Genomic DNA, 20876 nt, shown 5'->3' with positions numbered 1-20876 from the left:
GCGTATTCAGCTTTCATTAAGCTGCATTTCAATAACCTGCCGCGATAATGCGATGTTCCCCCAAGCAAGTAAAAGATTCGAAATTAAGTGCTCTGCGGCGACATGGAAGGCGACACTTCACAAAATTATATATATAAAAAAAATTATCTATACAACTTCGACGGATCAGGAAGCGATATGGGCAGGGTTCTCTTTATTGTCAGCGGTTAATGATTGATAAATGCCCGTGCCCGATTCCAATCTCATTGTCTCTAAGAAGTTTAAAAATAATAGATGGGATGAAAGGCCAAGTATAGAAGACGGATACAATATTATAATGTTCTCTCCTAGCAGGCACATTGAACGTTCAGATAATAATCCATTTATGTGTTTTTCGCACAATAGCACTTTGGGGGAAAACTGTATGGACATAGGTTTTCCAGGTGCTAATCTAATTTGTATTTTAGCGGGGGATAAATGAATCAAGAAGCTGCTATTTAAGATTGTTAGCATTTTCTGTCTTGTATGTAAGTGATATTTATCAGTTTCTCTCGGAATTTTAGAATCGAAATGTTGCACAAAAGATATTTTAATTGGTATAGCGGAGACTTCTGATGGAAGAAATGTTGATTGTTATGCTTTTATCACTACATGAATTTGTAATTTAATGTTTTCATCTATTAAAATAAAAATATTTTTTTTAAAAACGTAAACGCAGCAGTACTAAAATTAAAACGTATAATAATCATGTTGTACTACCCTCTAGGGATAAGGGCGGCTGTTGTAAATCGCCCACTAATGATAACCAGGAGGGAGGGGACAAAACGAAGGAAAGAGTAATTATCAGCTGTTAACGCCCCACAGCATGAGAGCAATGAAGCTTAAAGAATCTCCGCCAAAACATCGAGAAACGAACATCAAACATCACATGGACTCAATGTACTTTATCTTAGTACCACAGAACACAGATGAACATCACTAGTGCTGGCGCTCTAAGCAATCTGATAGGCTTAGCCTATTAACGCATTATATAAATGATGCTACTACGTCTTCTCTCTCTGTATATATGTAATCATCGCGTGCTCACGTACCCTGAACACACTTCCTTCACACTCCCCCCCCCCTCCCCCCCCCCCACTCCAGTCACAACATTTCTAAAATGAGATCTTCTTAGATGAAAATAAGGGTGAGGGACGGGTGTAATTAGTGAATGCTCACAGTGTCCTTTGATGTCCCCAGTTTCTTCAGCCCGTCCAAAGGCAGCAGGTCTGCCGAGTCCTTGTGCATGAACTGCACCGACTGCTTCATCCTCCTCTGTTGCCGGAGAGCTGCTGCCTCCCTGATCTCGGCCTCCTTCCTCCCCGAGTCCGTCAGCATGCCCGAGTAGAACATCTCGGTGCCTGGCCACGAGCCCCTTCACGAGCTCCGAGCCGCGCGTACAGATACGAGTGCCTTGCCTGGCCACGAGCCCCTTCACGAGCTCCGAGCCGCGCGCACAGATACGTGAGCCCTGCCTCGCTAAGAGCCCTTCACGAGATCCAAGCCTCGCGTGCAAGTACGAGTGGCTGCCCTCGGCTCCACGCCGCGCGCGCAGATACCAGTGACTGCCCTTCAGAACTAGTGCTGAAAGACTATCAACCGCCCAGCCAGTGCTGCGCGAGGAGGAGACGTCATCTGGTAACACGGGGCTGCAGATAAACAGCCTCTGACAGAACTTGGATGCAAAGGGAAAATCATGCTAACTCTTTATTGGCTGAGCCAGACACAGCATTTGAAATGACAGCAACTATTTGGAAAATACACTTACAAAGCGGACTTGTCATTTAAAAAAAAGGAAAAAAATTAGGTTGCACGTGCAAACCTCCCACGCGACTGCATGCATACAAGGGAGTATCGAACAACTGAAAAAATGACAGGATAAGACGAAGAGGTTTACTCTTGTTAAATTATCTTTACTAGAGAAGGCATGCATAACAAACATTGAACAAGTCAGGTCCCGGGCCGCGCTGTGATTGGCTGACGTCACGGGGGTGTCCCGGGCCGGCAGCCAATCACAGCGCGGCCCGGGAATGACATCACGGGGGTGTCCCGGGCCGGCAGCCAATGGCAGCGCGGCCCGGGACAAAGGGGCGGGGCTTAAAAAAAGCACCAGAAACGCCCCCGAATCGCGTTTTCGAGAGAAAACGCGATTGACAGCCTCTGCCTCCCAATGGCTAGCCTCCATTTATGGAGCTAGCCAATTGGAAACAGAGGCTGTCCTAACCTCACTATTAAAAACAACAGATTTCGATCTGGGAGGGGCTTCGCCCCTCGCCAGGTTACGAAACCTAAAAAAAGATGTGGACCATCTGGGAAAGGACTGAGGAGACTGAGCCCTTGATAGAAGGAAGCAGTGGACTTGGAACTTGGTTGGTGGGTGGGCCGAGGGGGTGTGTGGGGGTTTTGGTTGTTCTTGGTTTGTTTTTGGTAAAAATAGTTTGCATGTACAGTATGCCCATTCTTGGAATTGGCCCTCTAGCGCGCCATGGCTCTGCTTGTGTTACTGCCTGAGCTTGCTATTTCATGATGTTCGGTGGGGCTGGGGCCTTCATGGTTTATATATGCGTCCTGAAAAATCAATAAAGAAATTTAATACTAAGAGAAAAATATGCCAGGTCATGGCAATATATCATCCTACATATAGCTTTAGAGTTCTTGTGTTTGCCCCTTTCCCTCTTTTTGCCTTTGGCTCCGCTTTCCGTAGTACTTGCCACTCCCATACCCTCTTCTGTACTCCCAGCACCCATCTTCCTTTTATACGACCCCCCCCCCCCCCGCCCCCTCACTCAGGATCATGCCCAGACAGTGCAGATACTGGACAGGGTCTCCTGCAGAAGGCCTCAATGTTATGCATAGGAATGAAGACACACCCATGGAAGGCTGGAAATTAATAATCAGCATGCAACGTATCTTTCTTCTAAATCTAGCTTTGGGTACTATTGTTTCCTTGATAGAGAAATCTCCAAAATAAACAATTATTACTCGCCCAGTGTTGGCACTGTGCTGGGGACTCTGTGGGCTCTAGTGACCAGCAGAAGTTCTGGATATTCCATATCATCATCCTCCAGTATCATATCTTTGACAGTTAGTATAATGAAATCAAGAGCACATATGCTCTTTCAACAGTATAAAAAGGCAATCACCAATGATCATCCTTACTAAGAAATATGAAATTGTTATTACCTGATCTATATTATCGTCATCATCAGGTTTCAAGGAATCAGGATTCAAGATCTGCAACAACCTAAAAATAAGAGACGTTGCAGTTATGAAAAGAATGGTATTGACACTAAAAAACATCAAGAATTAGGTATGCAAATCCGTGTAGATCTAAAATGGAAATCCTTGCAATAAATGGCTTTAGTTTGTGTTAACTTTAAGTCTTCACCAGGGGAATAGGAAAGGTGAATGTCTCGATTTTGGGAAAGGGGTGGGAGAGCTGCACATATCCCCCAGTCTCAGGCAAGGCAGGAGTAGTTTTAAATAAAAACAAAAAAACCTTCACTTGGAAAAGACAGGGTTTAATAGGCCTAACGCCTAACCCCCATCTAATATTTATAGAGAAATAGGAACACCAATATAGGGGGGATTTGTTTTCATCTTTTGATATTCACAAAGAAGGCAGAGATTAAAAAAAACTAAAATCCTGTCCCTCACCTGGACTCTTCCTACGCATGATTACAAATTACAAAGGGGATATTTCTGGCTCTGTTTTGTTCTAATATCAACAAACTATTTTCATTTTGAACAGCATTGCTAATGCTTAGGTTTTTCTGTTGGCATTTAAAACAGTATTCTGCCGTACACACAAATTATCCTTTAGCGTATTTAATTTTTTATATATATCGTGCCATATTTATATTACGTGCTCAATGAGCAAGATTATGTACATGTTCTGAAACACAGCAGAAAGGGTTGAGTCTATTCATTCAGCATTCTTAACTTATCAAGCCTCCCTCATTTCACGTCCATCTCTACAATGGCTGTCCTTTACTAACAGGAAAGTCTTATCGGGTATTTTTAGGCTGTGGGGTTTTAGGTTTAAACCTATAATAACTGATAAAACCCCACTGAAAGAAAATAGCCCTCACCGGTGAAAACATATAAGCACTGAAAAAACACCTGCACAACCACAAACTAAATGCCATTTAAAGAAAGGAAAAAAAGTGAAAGTCATTTTGTTCTTACTGAAGGGGTCAATAAAATGTAACTTTGTTATACAAGTTAGCAGTAAGAAATACTGGCTAACATTATTCTGCTTGAGTTTTGTTCTTTAGGGATGCCACTAAAATATTGTTTCTTCCTTTTACTTTTTTCAGTTTTATGGCCTTTGGTCTAAAGATGCAGGTTTTAGTTTCACGGTTTAGGGTAATTATTTTATAAACTGTAGAGAATCAGGGCATATCAAATTCACATTTGATATTTTGGCTGCATTTGATTCTTTCACTGATAGGTAAAATGGCTAGTTCCATAAAAATCTTTCCTAATATGTGTCATCACATTTACCCACAAAGAATGGGTAAAAACCCTGAATACATCAGACCATAGTTTCTAGTGGGTAAGTATTGATAGTAGGTGAATTGCCAACACCTCAGGCTTTAAACATTAAATGCAAGGTATAGTGACAAGTATATATATCACCAAGCATCTGGGATAGTGGTGAAAACATGACACCAGACTTTTGGAAAACATGGAACGCAGTGTCACTTGTTATGCTCTGCAAAAAAAGTTCTTTCCAAGTTCAACAAAGATTGGAGTGATATTGTTTGTATTTGTAGTGATTCAGCTACGTATATAAAAAATGCGTGTGATGACCTGTCAAAATTGATACCCGAGCTGAAGTGATTCCCTGTAGGAGATCCATGCCACTTGTTAGATGGTATGCTGAAAGCATCTTTACAATCTTCAAAGTTAATGAGGGATGCTATTGACTTTTTAGTCCATTCTGGTGTACTGTATTTATCATTTTGTGCTTTATGTGGCATCAAAGAAATAGTCTTCCCAACTGTGTCCCTTAGCTGACGGTTCTCAGCCCAAGGGGCTATGAATGCTGAGAGGGCCTTTTCACAGATGTTTACATGGGAAGGAAAGCGTGAGCGCACATGACCAAAGACTCACTGAAGAAGTATTGTATGGTATATTACAATAAGATTAATTAGCAAAAATCTCTTTGGACCTCATATACACTATACGTACACTGTCTATATACCATGTTCTTTCAGTGCAGAAAGAAAGCAATGAAAAAAGCAAAACGTTCCATAAACACCGGAAGAACACTTTTTCTGTTGTTTTTAGTGGTGTTAAAATGTGTAACGACTGATAACAACTGTTTTTTAAGATATTGAAAACACTGAAAAAACCCCACCAGAATTTACCAAAAATAGAAACTGAAAACAGGACAGCCTAGGTATTTTACATAGGGTTCTCTCCTTGGAGCTTGCTTCCAGTTCGTTGGCCTAATCATGTTTAGATAGCTATATATCTCCGAAAAGCTCCATATGTTTTAATGAGCCATGTTATGTCCGAAGATTTTAAGAAGTACTGCTGAGACAGACTACAATAGGTTTTGGCCGAAGACTGCGGGCTATCGGAGGCTATGTGCATAAAGGGAGGCTTATCCAATGAGGACCAGGCCTGGTAATTGATTAAGGGCACTACTGTAACAGGGTGTGCATATAGACGGGGATTGAGGAAGTCAGGAACATAAAATGCCAGTCAATTCAATTCAATTCAAGAATCTTTATTCGGTGATTAAAAAACACCATAAAAGCACATTTATATATACACAAATAACAGTAAAAAATTATTAAATACTAATTAAGATCCTTGTACATAATTGATGCGCTGAAAAGAATACCAACATAGAGGCCATGTAAATACAGGTCACAATATTTCATTCCTCTCCCCTCGTCTTTCTTAAACGTATTGCAACTTTGATAAAGTTCAAAATGCTACACAAGGTCAAGGGGTCAGAGGCTTTTAACAAAAATACTAGGGCTTCCCTGGCGTGTTCCAGTTGGGCTTTTTTTAGAATATTTACAAGGAATCTACACCTAGGCATGGAAAAATAGGGACAAAGCAAAACAAAGTGAAGGGAATCCTGCGGAGACCGGTTGTCGCAGCCGCAGGGACCCTTCTGCTCGATAGATGAAGTAAACCCGGCAGGTATAGCCAACATGAAGGGTAGCAGATTCAGTCTGAAACGGCACATTAAAAATCTGTCCTGTGCATTATGTAAAAGAAATAAGTAAGGCTCCATGCCCTCCACACTCTTTACCAAACCATGGGCCCTTACAGTCTTTTTCGCTCCTTCAGCATCAGCTCGTCGTTGGGTTTCTTTCTCCAGAAATAGTTCCCCTACTCGCTTCTTATGCTGTGCTGAAATAGCAGCTGGGTTCGTGAAGAGATTCCCCAGCCCTAAATCCTCCAGGGTATTTTTCACGTATTTGAGCCAGGGGATGCGCATTGAGTGAGTCCTACCTAAGCAGTCCAACAGAATTTCTCTGCTTAGGTGCGCCTCTGGATTTATCCATATTTTTAACCAGGCCACTATTGGCCTAAGTTTTAACAAATCTTCCAAATATGGCCTCCCTAGCTCCCTGTGGGCTATGAAACCAGCCGTGCTGGGTGGCGCCCTCAGGATTGCTTTCAAATACCTATTTTCTTCCTGTTGGATTCTAGTTGTGTTCACGAACCCCCAGACTTCTGCCCCGTAAATTACTTTAGAGCATGTTATAGAGCCGTACAAATTCATCACCTGTTCCGGACTCCATCTGCCCACCCTCCTTCCATATCCAGCTATCGCCCCGTTAGAGGCAATCATTTTCGTACAACGTTCTGCCACCAAGGGGGTAAATTGCAATGCACCGTCAAAAGTTACCCCGAGGTAGGAGAAAGTCTTAACCTGCTCCAAACTGTGGGAACCAATTGTATAAACAAATTTGGAGGAGGGTTTTTTGCCTGCCAGGAGCACATATGATTTCCCTAGGTTGACAAATAGGTCCAGGTTACTCATAAACTCTGCAAACCCCTCTATCAGTGTTTGAAGGCCTCGAGGTGTTCTTGCCAATAAAACCGCATCATCTGCGTATAGCAGGACGGGGATATGCCGCGGCCCAACCCTTGGGCAATCTACCTTTAGACCCAGAAGGAACTGCTCAAGGTTATTGATATAAAGGGAGAACAAAAAAGGGGCAAGTATACAGCCTTGTCTGACTCCACTCCTACATGGAAAGGAGTCAGACAGTCCTCCCTCCCTGTTAAATCTGACCTTGGCTGTGGTGTCACTATGCAGTTCCCTCAGTATGGTGATTAGGCCACTCTCTATCCCCATACCTGACATCATCTCCCACAACTTTCCTCTGTTGACGTGATCGAATGCTGCTGCCAGATCCATGAATCCCATATAGATGGGTTCATCGCTGGCCAGAGTGTACTTGGCAGTCAGCATGTATAGGTTCAGGCACTGATCACTAGTGGACCTCCCTGTCCTAAACCCATACTGTGTGTCCGAGAAGATGTTGTTCTCTTCGGACCATTCGGTCAATCTATTCAGGATTGCCCTTCCCAAAAGTTTGGCTGAAACGTCAATTAGGGAGATAGGCCGGTAACACTTCGGGTCATCCCTATTGCCCTTTTTAAAAATTGGTACAATGATCGCCTTAGACCAGGACGGCGGAAGCCCACAGGTAATAGCGGTGTTTAGGACCCTGGTCATCAAAGGAGCCCATAGATCAGTATTACTAAGGAACAGGTCAGGAGGAATTCCATCTGGGCCCGGGGCTTTATTTTTGGTAAGACCCTCCATCCCTGTGCTGATCTCCTTAAGAGAGAATATGACTAGTGGGACCTGTCTTGGGGATACCGGTGGTTCCACATGGGTGCCCGACTCATAATTGTATAAACCCCTAAAGTGGGTTACCCATTGCTCCGGAAGAATATTAGTCCCTATCTCCGGGGAATCATTTTCTAAAAAGGTCGGTTTATTGATGATTCTCCAGAACCCCGCTAGATCTTTTCTTTCTCCAGCTTCTCTTAGATCTGCCCATGCTTCTGCCTGTAGGGCAAGTTTCCTCCTTTTAATCTCTTTTTTATACTTTTCCCTACTGACCCTAATATTCTGTGGATCCCGTGGTTTCATCTTGAGGGAGCATTTCAGTTCCCTCAGAGCCTTAGAGCAATCTCTGTCGAACCAACGGGGATTTACCTGATTACGTATGGGCGCACTAGACCTCAATAGTTCATCAACTAAGTTAGCAATGTGGTCGAACGCTTCCAAGACCCTTTGACCCTGTATTTCCAGGTCTAAACAATCATTAATGGCCACACGGCCCTTGTCGCCCAATGTTTTGTAAAACTGTGCCCCATCAATTTTAGACCACTTCAATCTCCTGCCTTGATCAGTGGCCCTCTCCTCAATTAAACAACGAGATTTAATTCCCATGCCCGCCTTAAAAAATAGCGTTAAGATGAGCGGGTTATGGTCGCTAAAGCTGCTCCACTCTATCCCTACACTGATTATTTTATTAATTAATGCTCTCGAGACCAAGATGTAATCTATAATAGATGCACAGCCCCTCCCCTTAAAAGTTGGTGGGAGCGTGCCATCCGACTGTGGATCTATCATGTTAATGGTGTGCTCTAGGTCGTACTTAAGCCGAAGCAACCCAAGAGCCAACCCAGTCGGCGTGTGTGTAAAATGCGGCCCCTTCTCAATCGGGCATTGTGCCCAGTCTGTATTTACCTTAATCAGTGCCGGACAGAGGTGACAGTTAAAGTCTCCTACCAAAAGTAGCCCGTAGGTCGGCCCTTTGCTCTGGGATTTAATTTCATGACCCAGCCTATTGTCAAGTTCAGCCAGTAGGGGGGAATGGGTATTTAAAATCTCACTGTGATAAAAGTTAAAAACCGATAATTTCAACCCCCTACCAGAAAACCGAACTGCCTGTATTCCATGCGAGTTCCATTCTGGGGACGACCAGGTACCTGGGAGGGATAAATCTACATAAACAGCTAAACCACCCATTGCTCTCCCAGAACTAGATTTCCGAGCAGGAACAAAAAAACACTTATAGCCCTGAAGATGATAATTATTCACCACAGCCCATGTCTCCTGTAAGCATATAACATTAAATTTCCTGATAAAATCAACCCACTCTTTATTATTAAATATGCCTGCTAAGCCCGCTACATTCCAAGAAATAATCCTCACATCCTCTCCACCTAATACTACACCCCCCTCGCTCGTTGGTCCTGTCTCCTGCGACACCCCTTGCATAGCCCCCCCTCCTCCTCCCACCAATCTATCCACAGTCATACCCTTGTTATCAGAGAGCATAGGTTCCTCCGCCCTAACTATTTGAGTTTGCAGGGCCGTATGTCTTTGCACCTCCGGTATTTCTGCTTGGGCGCCCTTTTCTGTATTCTCCTTAGAGGCCTTCTCTATTTGTCAATCCACCCCCTCTAGGCCGTTTAGACAATTAAACCGATTATAAGTAGGGAGAAGTGGTGTCGGTCTGCCAAGTAGTGGCCTAGGTTGAAATGCCTGGTGTCTCCCCCTTCTTCCAACCCTCTCCCATCCATCATTATTATTATGGAGTGGGTGTGGTGGGCCTGAGGCGATGGGAAAGAAGAAGGACACACGAAGGGTTTGGATGGTAGATTCCCTTGATATATTTTCCCCTTGACATATATGCGACACCGTACCCTTGTCCCTAAAGCTTACCAATAAACAGTCCCCAGGGATGGATTTCTGAGTTCTCCCCACCCATGGGACCCTTCTTACCATTATAATTTCGTTATTAAGGTGTCTCGGGAGGGGTCTGTTTCTGTTTAGCCACTTAATTACCCTGGTTTTTAGGGCACAAAAATCCTCAACTTCTCCTTCATCAAGTAGCGGGACCCCTGCCATGACTACAGTAAGGTCATTAGTCTCAGGTGGTAGGTTAGGGCGACGAGGTCTTGCAGGGGGCTTTTTTTGGTAGTCCGGAGTGTTGTTGTCTACCAGGTGTGCCGGAGGTACTGGTACAAGGGAGGGATTAAGTGTATTAGTGTGGAGTGAATTGGTAGCTACAGGATTTGGTTTTAAGGGTTGTTGAGGGACTACCCCATTTACAGCTTGTGGTGGCGCTGGAGCTGGGTTAACTACCCTATGACTCGACCCTTGCGGGACTGCAGTAGTGGTGATAGGTTCTAGATCACTTTCCTGTCGACCAGCACGAGTTTTCAGACTTCCCAGTGTGGCCTCCAATATGGTTAGTCTAATCTCAATCTTTTTTATACTTTCGCTGATCGGGAGTAACAGCGACCTTAACAGAAATTCCAGGTTTCCCAGCGGTACAACAGAGAGGGGGACATTAACAATACTAGTTCCTATATCTTTGATCAAGGCGGGAACTGTATTTTCCTGAGCATTAGATTTAGGGTGTGGCTCTGCCGGTAATTTCACTATTGGTACAGGGTGTTTTAAGGATTTACCAAAGTCCAGATGTGAAATCTTGGGTTTACTCCCTCCCTGCGCACCCTTTGCCCTCCTCCTGCGCTTTTTTGGGGGGGGTCCCAAAATTACTTGTGTGGTGACTGCTTTCGGTTTGGGATGCCTGTCATTATGAACTGTGAGCGGTTGTGAGATTAAATCAATAGTCCCCCTAGCGGGGCTGGGGCTAATAGCTAGAGCAGTGCTCGTAATTTCAACTGGGGAGGTATTAGTACGCTCCCTTAACAGGAGTGGGACATCCTCAATTCGTGTTAACTCCTCCCTAAATGTGATAGATTGTTCACCCATGGGGGTATTTTTCAGATTATCCACTGATCGTCTCCGTTCCGCCCTTAATCTGGACAAATTTCCCTCTTTGTCAGCCTCCCCCACAGCCCGTGAAAAGTAGTTTTCGAGTGTCCCAGTTTTCACTCCTCCCGGCTTCTGAGGGGTACTCTCCCTTGCCGGGGAAGGCATGATTATCCTCAGAAAGGGTCAGTTATGCCACACAAAGCGAGTATCACAAATTAATAATTCCAGGAAATACCTGCACAGGCTGAGAGACCAAGAGACCAAGAGGGTAGGCCCAGCCCGGCCTACTCCGGCCGATGACGGCCTTGGACGGTCCCGCCCTTGTCCCGGGCTTCTCCCGCGCAGCGGGAAAGACTGCTCCTTTTGAAGATGTGCAAGGGTGAACTAGGGGGCGTGGCCGGCAGGGAGAGGAGCCCAGCTGACACGGGCGCGCGGGGACTCCTGGAACTCAGAGTCCACCCGCTCTACCCTCGCAGCCCTGCCGGTGTCCCTACAAGCCCCAGGCAATGTTCCCCTACAACTGCTAAAACCGCGAAGCGGGACCCGCGCAGCGGGTCCGGCGAGCAGCAGCGGCTTAGCAGGCAGGATTCGGCAGGATTCAACAGAGGTCCGTGGCGTGGCGAAAGTCCAGGTTAGTTTCCCCCAGTCATAGATCCATCCACACAGCAAATGCAAAAGAGTAGTCCGATAGTTTCAGCACCGTATACACTGAGAGGAAGTCATAGTTGGCCATTATATTGCAAATAACTGGAGGTACCAGTTACATCAGCCAGTTTATGAAAACGGACTTTGTAGGCCCTAGGACAGAGTTGAGGCAAGGAGATAAGCAAATATAAATATTGTATTAGCTATTTCCCGGGAAGATAATTATTTAAATGTCAGCATACTAGCATATTCTAAATCTTACAAAGACAATATTCAAAACTGCAATGCCAGCTTTTCTCATGTAGTTTTACCGATTTAAAAGCAATAGAAGTCCATGTACTGTTAAGACTAAGTTGGCAATTGTTTTATGGTCTGGCTTGTCACAAGACAATTATGTGAGAATCACGGAGGTAACTTGGCTCTGCCCACATGTTGGGAACCAGGACTATGTGTTTTGATTGGGCAGAAGTTGTGTGCTTCAACAAAAAAAAGTGATTAGCCTCCATGTAGTTGTGATCACTATTTATCCTGCTGTCTGAGTTCCAACTTTCAGTGGCACACACGATATTTAAAGGTATTAAATTGTCTTGGATAACTGGATAATTTATGTTATTTTTTTCTGGCAGCAACACAGATGAGAGGAGATGAGAGGAGGTGAGAGGAGTGCAGCCATTAACCTACGTGGATGTTTAGAGCGGACTTGACAGTGCAACTGTCAGCTGACTTTTTAACCTATAACATTATGACTCGAGTTCTTTTCTGCAAAAAATACTACCTACTTTTAATGCTTCACATTATCATACATTTCTTTAAAGCCAAGCCTACGGACATGACACTAACAATGCTGCTAGACTTGTATTGCAAAAGTGTTGGCTACATTTGGTTTAATAACATATTGCTTTATGTAAAACATACACATACAGATCATAGACAATGTACAATAATTATTTAGAATGGTTTAAAGCCAGTAGTGTTGTTGAAGAGAAGTGGTTTAAAGGTTCTCATTCATAACTCTGAAGAGTGCATAAGAGTCTCTTGCGGGGTTGTGGTCTTACTTCCCGTTAGAAATTGGGTTATTGGTTTTGATGGGGTGTAAAACTTTCAAGGAAGAACCACAATTTTTGTCAGGGTGAAGTACAAAAGTTAATAAATTAAACTTTGTTTAACCCTCTGGTGGTTTGGCGAAAAAGCAGTCAGGCTTAACTATGAGGAACTGTGTTATGTTACTCTGTAACGATCTGCAAATTAAAATGCAAACCTGATGACGATTGTGACTTCCAAAGTGTTAAAGTACAAATACAGGAGGTGTGGTGTGTGTGAGCGAGTATATAAATGCAGATATATGTACAAACTGAATACTTCTTACTTAGCACAGTCACGTTTTATATCCTCATTTTTCCTGGTAGGTGTTTTATCTTCAAACCAATCTTTCATATCAGCGCTCCAGGTCAACATTTCATCTGCAGAAAGCCCACTGTAAGAACAATTACACTTTATGAATGACTGGTAAATACAAAGGTGGTAAACATAAATTAGAACATCTTTAATAGGTTTGCAACACAATTTAGCTTGCCTTCAATACTTGCTATTCAGAATTGATCTTCCAAAGATTCACATTGTAAGAAATTAGTCTTTTGATTGAGGGGGGGAAAACCCTTCGTAAGCAACAACCATAATCCTTGAGACCAAGGTCAATAAATAAACGGGTGCTTAAACTATGGTAGCATGGCACAAAAGCAATCAGGCTTATGGCACTGTGATAAGTATTTATTCAGCAAACAAACCGTGATAAAGTGAAAACACCTCACAAAAGATCTCTACACCAATTTAAAACAGAGTAAAATCGATTAAATAAAATGATACCAAAATGAAATAAATCCAATCATTAGAACTAGAGCTATGCCATATTAAAGGTTTAAGTAAAACTAGAGCCAGGAAGCAGAAAGGGGTAACTGTGGGTATCTGGTAGCAGTACACTAAAACAAAGTCACAATTTAAGGCTAACTGCTAAAGAGTGTAGGCCAGGTACAGGGACTAGGTAAGGCCCGCTGGAAAAAATTGCCATCTCAAAGTCTGGCGCAAAGAGTTCAACACAGCAGGACTTCACAGGAAGAGCACATCCGAAGCCAGACAAGAGTTTAGGACCAGTGGAGGCACCTCCTGTGGAACCGAAGCTCATTCCAGCAGAGGCCAGGGGGGCTCAAGCATGTCCATTTGCATTAACAGGCAGTGCCAGCTGTAGCATCTTAGATAGGCATTTTACAAGGAGCCCTCTGGAGCTTCTTGTGTTCCTGTACCTCAGAACAAGAGGTCAACCAACTGACCCTTCAAGTCACTCTGGTATTCCTAGGTTCAAGGAGATTGTCTCTCCTTCAAGCAGCAAGGCAGACCTGGAGTAGCAGGGAAGTCATCTGAAGAACAAGGAAGGCCTCAAGCAGCAGGACAGTCATCTGGTGGCATCAAGGCAGTCCTCTGAGAAACAAGGCAAGCCTATGAAGTACAAGGCAGGCCTTCTGAAGTCTTTTGAAGTCTTCCACAGGTCCAGGAGTGTACTAAAGAGGTGGTCTGAGGGTCCAATATATATACCTAGTTTCTACCTTTGAAGTGGGGTAAACTCCTAGGTTATACTCCACCCCCCACAAAAATATGGTCCTGGACATTTCCTTCCATTGACTACCCAGGCTCCAAGTGGTCTCGGGTGACATGAGGCCAGAGACAAGTTCCTTTGTGAGTGTGCTGAAAGCAGCACTTTAAAATGAAAGTGGGACAGGGAGCAGCTCTACCTCTCCTATCCTGGCAGGATGGTCCTTTTTCACAGATACACCCAGGTCCTACTGTTCAATGTCTAAGCCTAATACGCATTTCTGATGGGGGAGCAATTAACAGGCAGAGGCAGCTGGAGACTCCTAGGCCTCAGAAAGTTTAGGACATCAACATGCCAACATTCTAAAAGTTACATTTTCAAAATTATAATCTAAAATCGGACTTTAATATTAAAGAGGATTTTAAATTACAATTCATTTGATTCTCAACATGAGAATTCTACATGTTCGCAAACAAAAGTTAACACTTTTTAAATGCAATAAGTTAACCCAATGTTATCCTGTGGAAATGGTAGGCCTCACAGTAGTAAAAACAGTTTTTCAGTACCATGATATGTAAAATTTAAAATCACATGCTCTACCTTTTAAACACAATGTGCCCTGTTCTACAGGCTGTTTAGGATCTACCACAGGAGTGTCATATCTATTAAAAAGTGACGTTTAGGTCTGGCAACAAGTTTATTGTCCAGGTCAAAATGGCAGTTTGAAACTGTCCACAGGCTGCTATGGCAAGCCTGGCAGGTTTTAAAATGCTACTTTTAGTGGGTGGCATATAAAGAGCTTATGGGAGACTAGTAGCATTTAATTTAAAGACCCTGGGTACATGTATCACTCTAACCGGGACCAATAATTACATTAAATGTACCCATTGGGTGGAAGACAATTTACCCATGTTTAAAGGAGAAGGAACTAGCACTTTAGCACTGATTAGCAGCAGTAAAGTTCCAATTGCAACACAAACTAATTTCAGAAAACAGGAGGGGCGGAGGCAAAAGGTTTGGGGGTGATCTATAGAGAGGGGCAGGTCCAACACTTCCTGTAGTCCGATAGACAAGTCTAATGTCGGTAGAAAATACACTCTAATGTGCAATTTCTCTTTCTGTATGCTTGGGGCTTAACCCTGGACATTAATTAGAGGGAATTCTCTAGAAGGGTGTGATGATAAGTCATCACACACCCTCATATAACCAGACAACCATTAGACACACAGGTACCCAACATCCAATGTCAGATGACTTAACAGCCTCAGACACTAATATACATTCCCAGACCAACACACCCTCAGATGTCACAGACCTCCAGATGCCAACACACACCCTCATCAGATGCCAACACACACCCTCATCAGATGCCAACACACACCCCATCAGATGCCAACACACCCCATCAGATGCCAACACACCCCATCAGATGCCAACACACCCCATCAGATGCCAACACAAAGCATCAGATGCCAACACACACCATCAGATGCCAGCCCTCCATCAGATGCCAACCCTCATCAGATGTCTACACACACTCATCAGATGCCAATACCACACATACCATCATGCACCCAATACCTGCATTCACCCTCTGATACCCACAATCACGCCAGACATACATACACACTATCAGACACCTGTGCATGCCATCAGAGGCAAGTATGCCAAACACGCAGAGGCTATCAGATACCCTCACGTCCACTGTGAGATGACCACACATTATGAGACACAAACACACTAATCAGGCACCCACAGTCAGATGCACACGCACAAGACATCCACAACATACGATGCCCACACACCTCAAAAGAGTCACCTTTATTTCTGAGGCATATTAAAAGATGGAAACACTAAAACGTTCAGAACACATCACATTGTATGTTGCTATGACACTTCATCCTTAAGGTAATTCTCTTTCAAGCAGCACTGATTAGGAATGATCATTTTTCAGGTTAATGCTTTCAATCTTCCAAAACAACCTTAATAGACATTGCATCCAAGTCCTCGTTGCTTAGCATGCCCACCCCTCTGGTCAAGGTCTGTGGGTCAAGTCAGGAGATTGTTCTGGCACTATAAATGTAAAGTCGCTGTTCCAAACAAATCACCCCTCCGCAACTGCTAATAGTTCTAAATGCCTCTCAGTATGCTTCTTCATATTCACATTATATTCTGTCGTACGACCCCCCCCACAAAAAAAAATAGTATGTATGCATCATTTTTTCAACCCTATCATGTGTTCTAACTAAAAGTAACAACACAACCCAAGGGGATTTTAATCTCAGTTTCACACCTATGTGAATTCCTTCTATACCTTATGGCTTCACTCAAACTTACAAACATATTCTATTCACATAATGGTCAATAATCTGGACCTCATTATATCTGCCTTGCATACCATGGCTGCTTCTCACCCTTCAGCCTTGACTGGGTAAATTATTTCACTTTACTACAACTCCTCCATTACCCACCCATTCCTATCTACCTATAAAGGATAATGAAAACCGACTTGCTTCAAACAAAAGTAAATGTTTCAGAACAACCAAAAAGAACCACACATACACCTTAAAAACCAATTGTACCTAGGAACTTGACAAATTGGAGCAATACTCCAAATCCACTGAATACCATTTTTTTTTAAACAAATCAAATTGCACAAAACTCATTCCCACATCCATTCATAACTCAATTTAAGAAAACGTTAATCAAAATCCTCTTCATTAAAACTGGAAGCATTTGCAATAACAATAGCCTCACCAACTCTAAGGAAATGCTCCTGCATCTTTACCCTCCTCATCCCATCTAAAGACTGTCCTTTTTAAAACTGCATTTAAGTTTTCATTACTAAACAACCTGATCTGCATTCTCAACTCCCTAAAGCCAACTTCATGGGCAACTGCACTCTCTAAGAAAACCCATCAAGTTTGTGTGCTGCCTCCCCCTATTTAAACACTCAAAACATTCCCTTGCATCGCTAATTTCTCCATCTGCCAGGAAGCCTGTCTAATTCTTCCCTTGCTAAACAACCACAGATCAGACCCGGAGGATCTAGCAAATTATGGATGTATCTACCATCTCTTCCTAGCCAAGCTCATCCAAAAAAATAAATATATATTGTGGGAAGCTGGCTCTATATATACTATACTATACCAAAGTGAGGTATAGTGTGCACAGATTCCAATGGATCCCTAGAGGCTTTACAGAGGCTAAAGTAGAGATTACTAATGCTCTCTTTTGTGGTAGTGTGGGCGAGCAGTTAGGTTTAACAGAGGGCAGTGCTAATAATTTGTTGTACACACACAGGCAAGAAATGATTACACACACTCCATGACTAAATCAGAGACCAATGGTTTGTAAAAAAATTAGTTTGTATTTTTATTTCTTAGAACCAAAGATACTTTGTTGCATTAAAATACGTTTTGCGATATCAGTTTTTTAATGTCAAAAGTGAACACTCAATCAGTACAATGTTATCCTATGGGACGAAACACAATCAGCAATATGCAGGTAAGTAACCGATTTCCAGTTTTGACCTTTTGAATGAAGAATCAGTACCAGGCAAAGTTCAAGTAACTAGCATCACTGCACCACCAGCGACACTGGGGCGGCCGGAAGCAGAAGTCAAACTCAGGACCTGATGCCAATGTTATCCAATGGAGAAAAGGGGCAATCGAAGTGGTACCAATAGCAGGTAAGTAGTAACTTTTTGTAACCCAGTCTCTGGGGTTAAGGCAAGCACAGAGGGGCCACAAGGTAGCATTAAACGTACACCCTCAGCAGCACAGCCAATGCAAGCCAACAGCAAATCTCTAACTTTGAAAAAGGCTGCAGGCTCAGGCCAGGAGGCTGGATGAAAGAATCCTACAGCGGCACAAGCAAGCTGGGATGTGCTGGAGTGTCTAAACACCATCGTAGATCTCACCAAGGCCCAGGGGCTCTGGGTGAAGGGGTGTCCTTTAGCATCAGAAATCAGCTTACTGTTGCCGTCGCGGTTACGGGGTCTTTGTGCAGAGGCTGCAGGCATCGACGTGAAGTGTGCCAGGGGTCAACCCAGGAGGGACTCTTCCTCAGGACTGATAGGGCACCTTTTTGGACTGGTGGGCCGCTTACACTCTAGCTGTGGGTACCCAGTGCAGAGGTGGTCGACTTCGCAGTTCCACAGGCAGAGCTTGGGTTTTTAGAATGGGCTTTCTTCTGGACAGGTCGCTGAAGGTAGGCAATCCTCCCAGGGCTCTGGAGGTTGCTGGGCTGCGGGACAAGTCACTCTTCTGTAGCAGGGTCTTTGAAGGCTGGAATTAGGCTGGTAGGGCTGGAGCCAAGTCAGTTGGTGTCTCCAGTCTTCGCTGCTGCACAGCTCTGCCTAGTTCTCTTCTTCGTAGGTCTTCGGCAGTCTAAGGTTTAAGGTTTAAGGTACCCTTAAAGACTCAATTTAGGGGTGTTACAGAGATTAAAAGGTAGTAGCTAATAGGCTACTTACCTTTAAGGTGACTATCCCCTTTGTATGCCCACTCCCTTTTGTGAGAGAGCATACTGCTAACCCTACTGGCTAGAATCCTTAAAAACAATATGGAAGATTCTCAAAGGAGGGGTCTCTTCAGTTCAGGACACGGTGGCAGAGTGCATGTGTTTGGTGAGGGATTCGTAGGATGGCCTAATACATGCTGCAGCCCTTAGAGACCATCCCTGGTCACATGGCCCTTGGTACCACTGGTACCTTTTACAAGAGACTTATATGTGAGTGAAAAGTATGCCAATTGTGGAAACGATGGTATCGTTTTGGGAAAGAACATCAGTACTAGGAACCTGGTTAGCGGGGACCCAGAACTCTACAATCAAAGTTGCATCAGAAGCCAGGCAAAAAGTGTGGAGGTGCAGGGGGGCGGGTACTACAACAGAAACATACTTTCTCACATATATATCTCTAAATACACATCTACATATCTCATAAGAGGCGCATGACAAAAATAAGGTGGTGCAACACATCCAACTACAAACTTACCAATCAGCCTTCCACCAACCTCTGCAGTATTTAAATTTCAACCCTTCGAGTGGACAAGAAATTCCTCAAATCACAGACAAAAGTGACTCCTGGACCTTGGTTCACCTCAATATTGAGGGAGACGGACAACCACTAAGTACTGTTCAACATTTCACCCAAGTAAACTGCCATCTCTGAAAGTGCTGAAATTGTTTGCCCTACTCCTCTTGAACTACATGTCGAATTCTACTCCGCCCCAATTTCCCCTCTCCATAGATTCCAGTCAAATACTGAAATCCCCAAAACACAAATGTCACTCAGAAGCTATTCAGCTTCCACATGGAGACCCACAGAGCAATTCCACAAAATCCAGACATCACAGTACAATAAGAAGGCTGATCAGCAAAATTATCTCACAACAAACTACTTACTTACCTTTTGTAATGCATTATCTGATAGAGACCAGATCTAGCTGCTGATTCCTTACCTTTGAATTTCCCAGGAGCCAAGACTGGATTCAGATAATTGTTCTTCAAGCAATACCTCTGCACAGGTAGGTGGCGTCCGTCGGCTCCGCGTGGCTTTGTCAGCGTCATCCACGGCGGAAGTTACGTCCACAACACCTATATAGGTGGTACCTTGGAACGCGTACATCAGTTACTTTTCCATAACTTTCCACACCCGAAGTGCGGGGACATGAAGTGCAATGACATTGGTCAAACTAGGACCCTGAAAGAGATCAGCTCTAACCCTAGAAACTTGTCCGCAGAGTTGTGAGAATGGGTGTGGCAGTAAAGAATCTGCAGATAGATCTGGTATCTACCAGATAATGTGTTAACAAAGGTAAGTAACTTGCTCAAGAAGGAAGGTCTTTCTCCTACCTCATCACCAAGACCTGGAACACCCTGCCCCTCTACCTCAGCATTGCTGAGCCAATTCAAGAAGAACCTCAAGACCTGGCTCTTCGAATGATCCCGCACCAAGAGGGAACAGTAGCCTCTCTCCCACCATCCGGAGACCCTCACAGGTGAGTAGCCACACTTTACAAGTCCCTGATTGATTGATTCATCTGATAGAAACATCTAGCCACAGACTGCTTACTTTTGAATAGATACCAAAGCAATATAATCCCCAGTGGTGGGCTGCGGACAAATTCTAAACTATTAAGTCCTGTAGGAACGAAAGGGTAAAGTGCCAATCCCTGCAGACTTGACTGTCCAGGCAGTGTTATTACCCATGCAAGGATGTCCACATCGCTGTCTGGCAGAAATCCAGGACTGGGATTCCACATGCTAATGCAGTGGTAGCGGCTTTAGCGGAATGAGCCCTTAATCCCTCGGGCTGCTTTTTTTGCCGGTGCATGGCTGATCTTCATACAGAAAACGACCCTGCGCAAAACGGTTAGTTTCTGTACTGCCCGACTCTTCTTCGCTCCCATAAAACCCCACAAAGTTTTTGTCATCCACCCAGAACTCACATGTGCAGTCAAGGTAGAACGACAACGCTCTTTTTGGGGCCAGACGGTAGAGTCGCTCCTCTTTATTTGAGCGATGTGGATGAGAGTAGAAAGTGGGCACGGTGAACTGATTGGCCCACATGAAATGGTGTTACCATTTTCGGCAGTTAAGAGGCCCTAATGCAAAGCACCAATTTGCCTGGAAAAACAGACAGTAAAGGAGGTTTGGGTGATAAAGCCTGTAGTTCACTCACCCTCCAGGCACATGTTATCGCCACTAGAAAGGCTGTCTTGATGGTGGGCACCCAAAGTGGACAATTATGAAGAGGCTTAAAAGGGGCACACATGAAAAATGTGAGAAACAAATTAAGGTTATGCAAACAAGAAAAGAGTGTTCTATGGTACACAA

At 43.9% G+C, this 20876-nt stretch overlaps 1 protein-coding gene across 4 annotated transcripts in view; it reads right to left on the bottom strand.

The window, feature by feature from the left end:
• TDRD12 (tudor domain containing 12) overlaps positions 1-20876 on the bottom strand; it is a 3388409-nt gene that overhangs the window by 2130167 nt on the left and 1237366 nt on the right. For all 4 annotated transcript variants that reach the window (XM_078668261.1, XM_078668260.1, XM_078668262.1 and 1 more), the window contains 2 exons: positions 12816-12923; positions 3202-3262 (listed from right to left, as the gene is read on the bottom strand). In XM_078668261.1, coding sequence (XP_078524387.1) covers positions 3202-3262; positions 12816-12923 — 169 coding nt within the window. The remainder of the gene's footprint in view (positions 1-3201; positions 3263-12815; positions 12924-20876) is intronic.

The sequence above is a fragment of the Lissotriton helveticus genome, chromosome 12, assembly GCF_964261635.1.
Source record: "Lissotriton helveticus chromosome 12, aLisHel1.1, whole genome shotgun sequence".
NCBI lineage: Eukaryota > Metazoa > Chordata > Amphibia > Caudata > Salamandridae > Lissotriton > Lissotriton helveticus.
The sequence above is the reverse complement of the archived record's forward strand: the minus strand, read 5'-3'. Positions and strand labels throughout refer to the sequence as shown.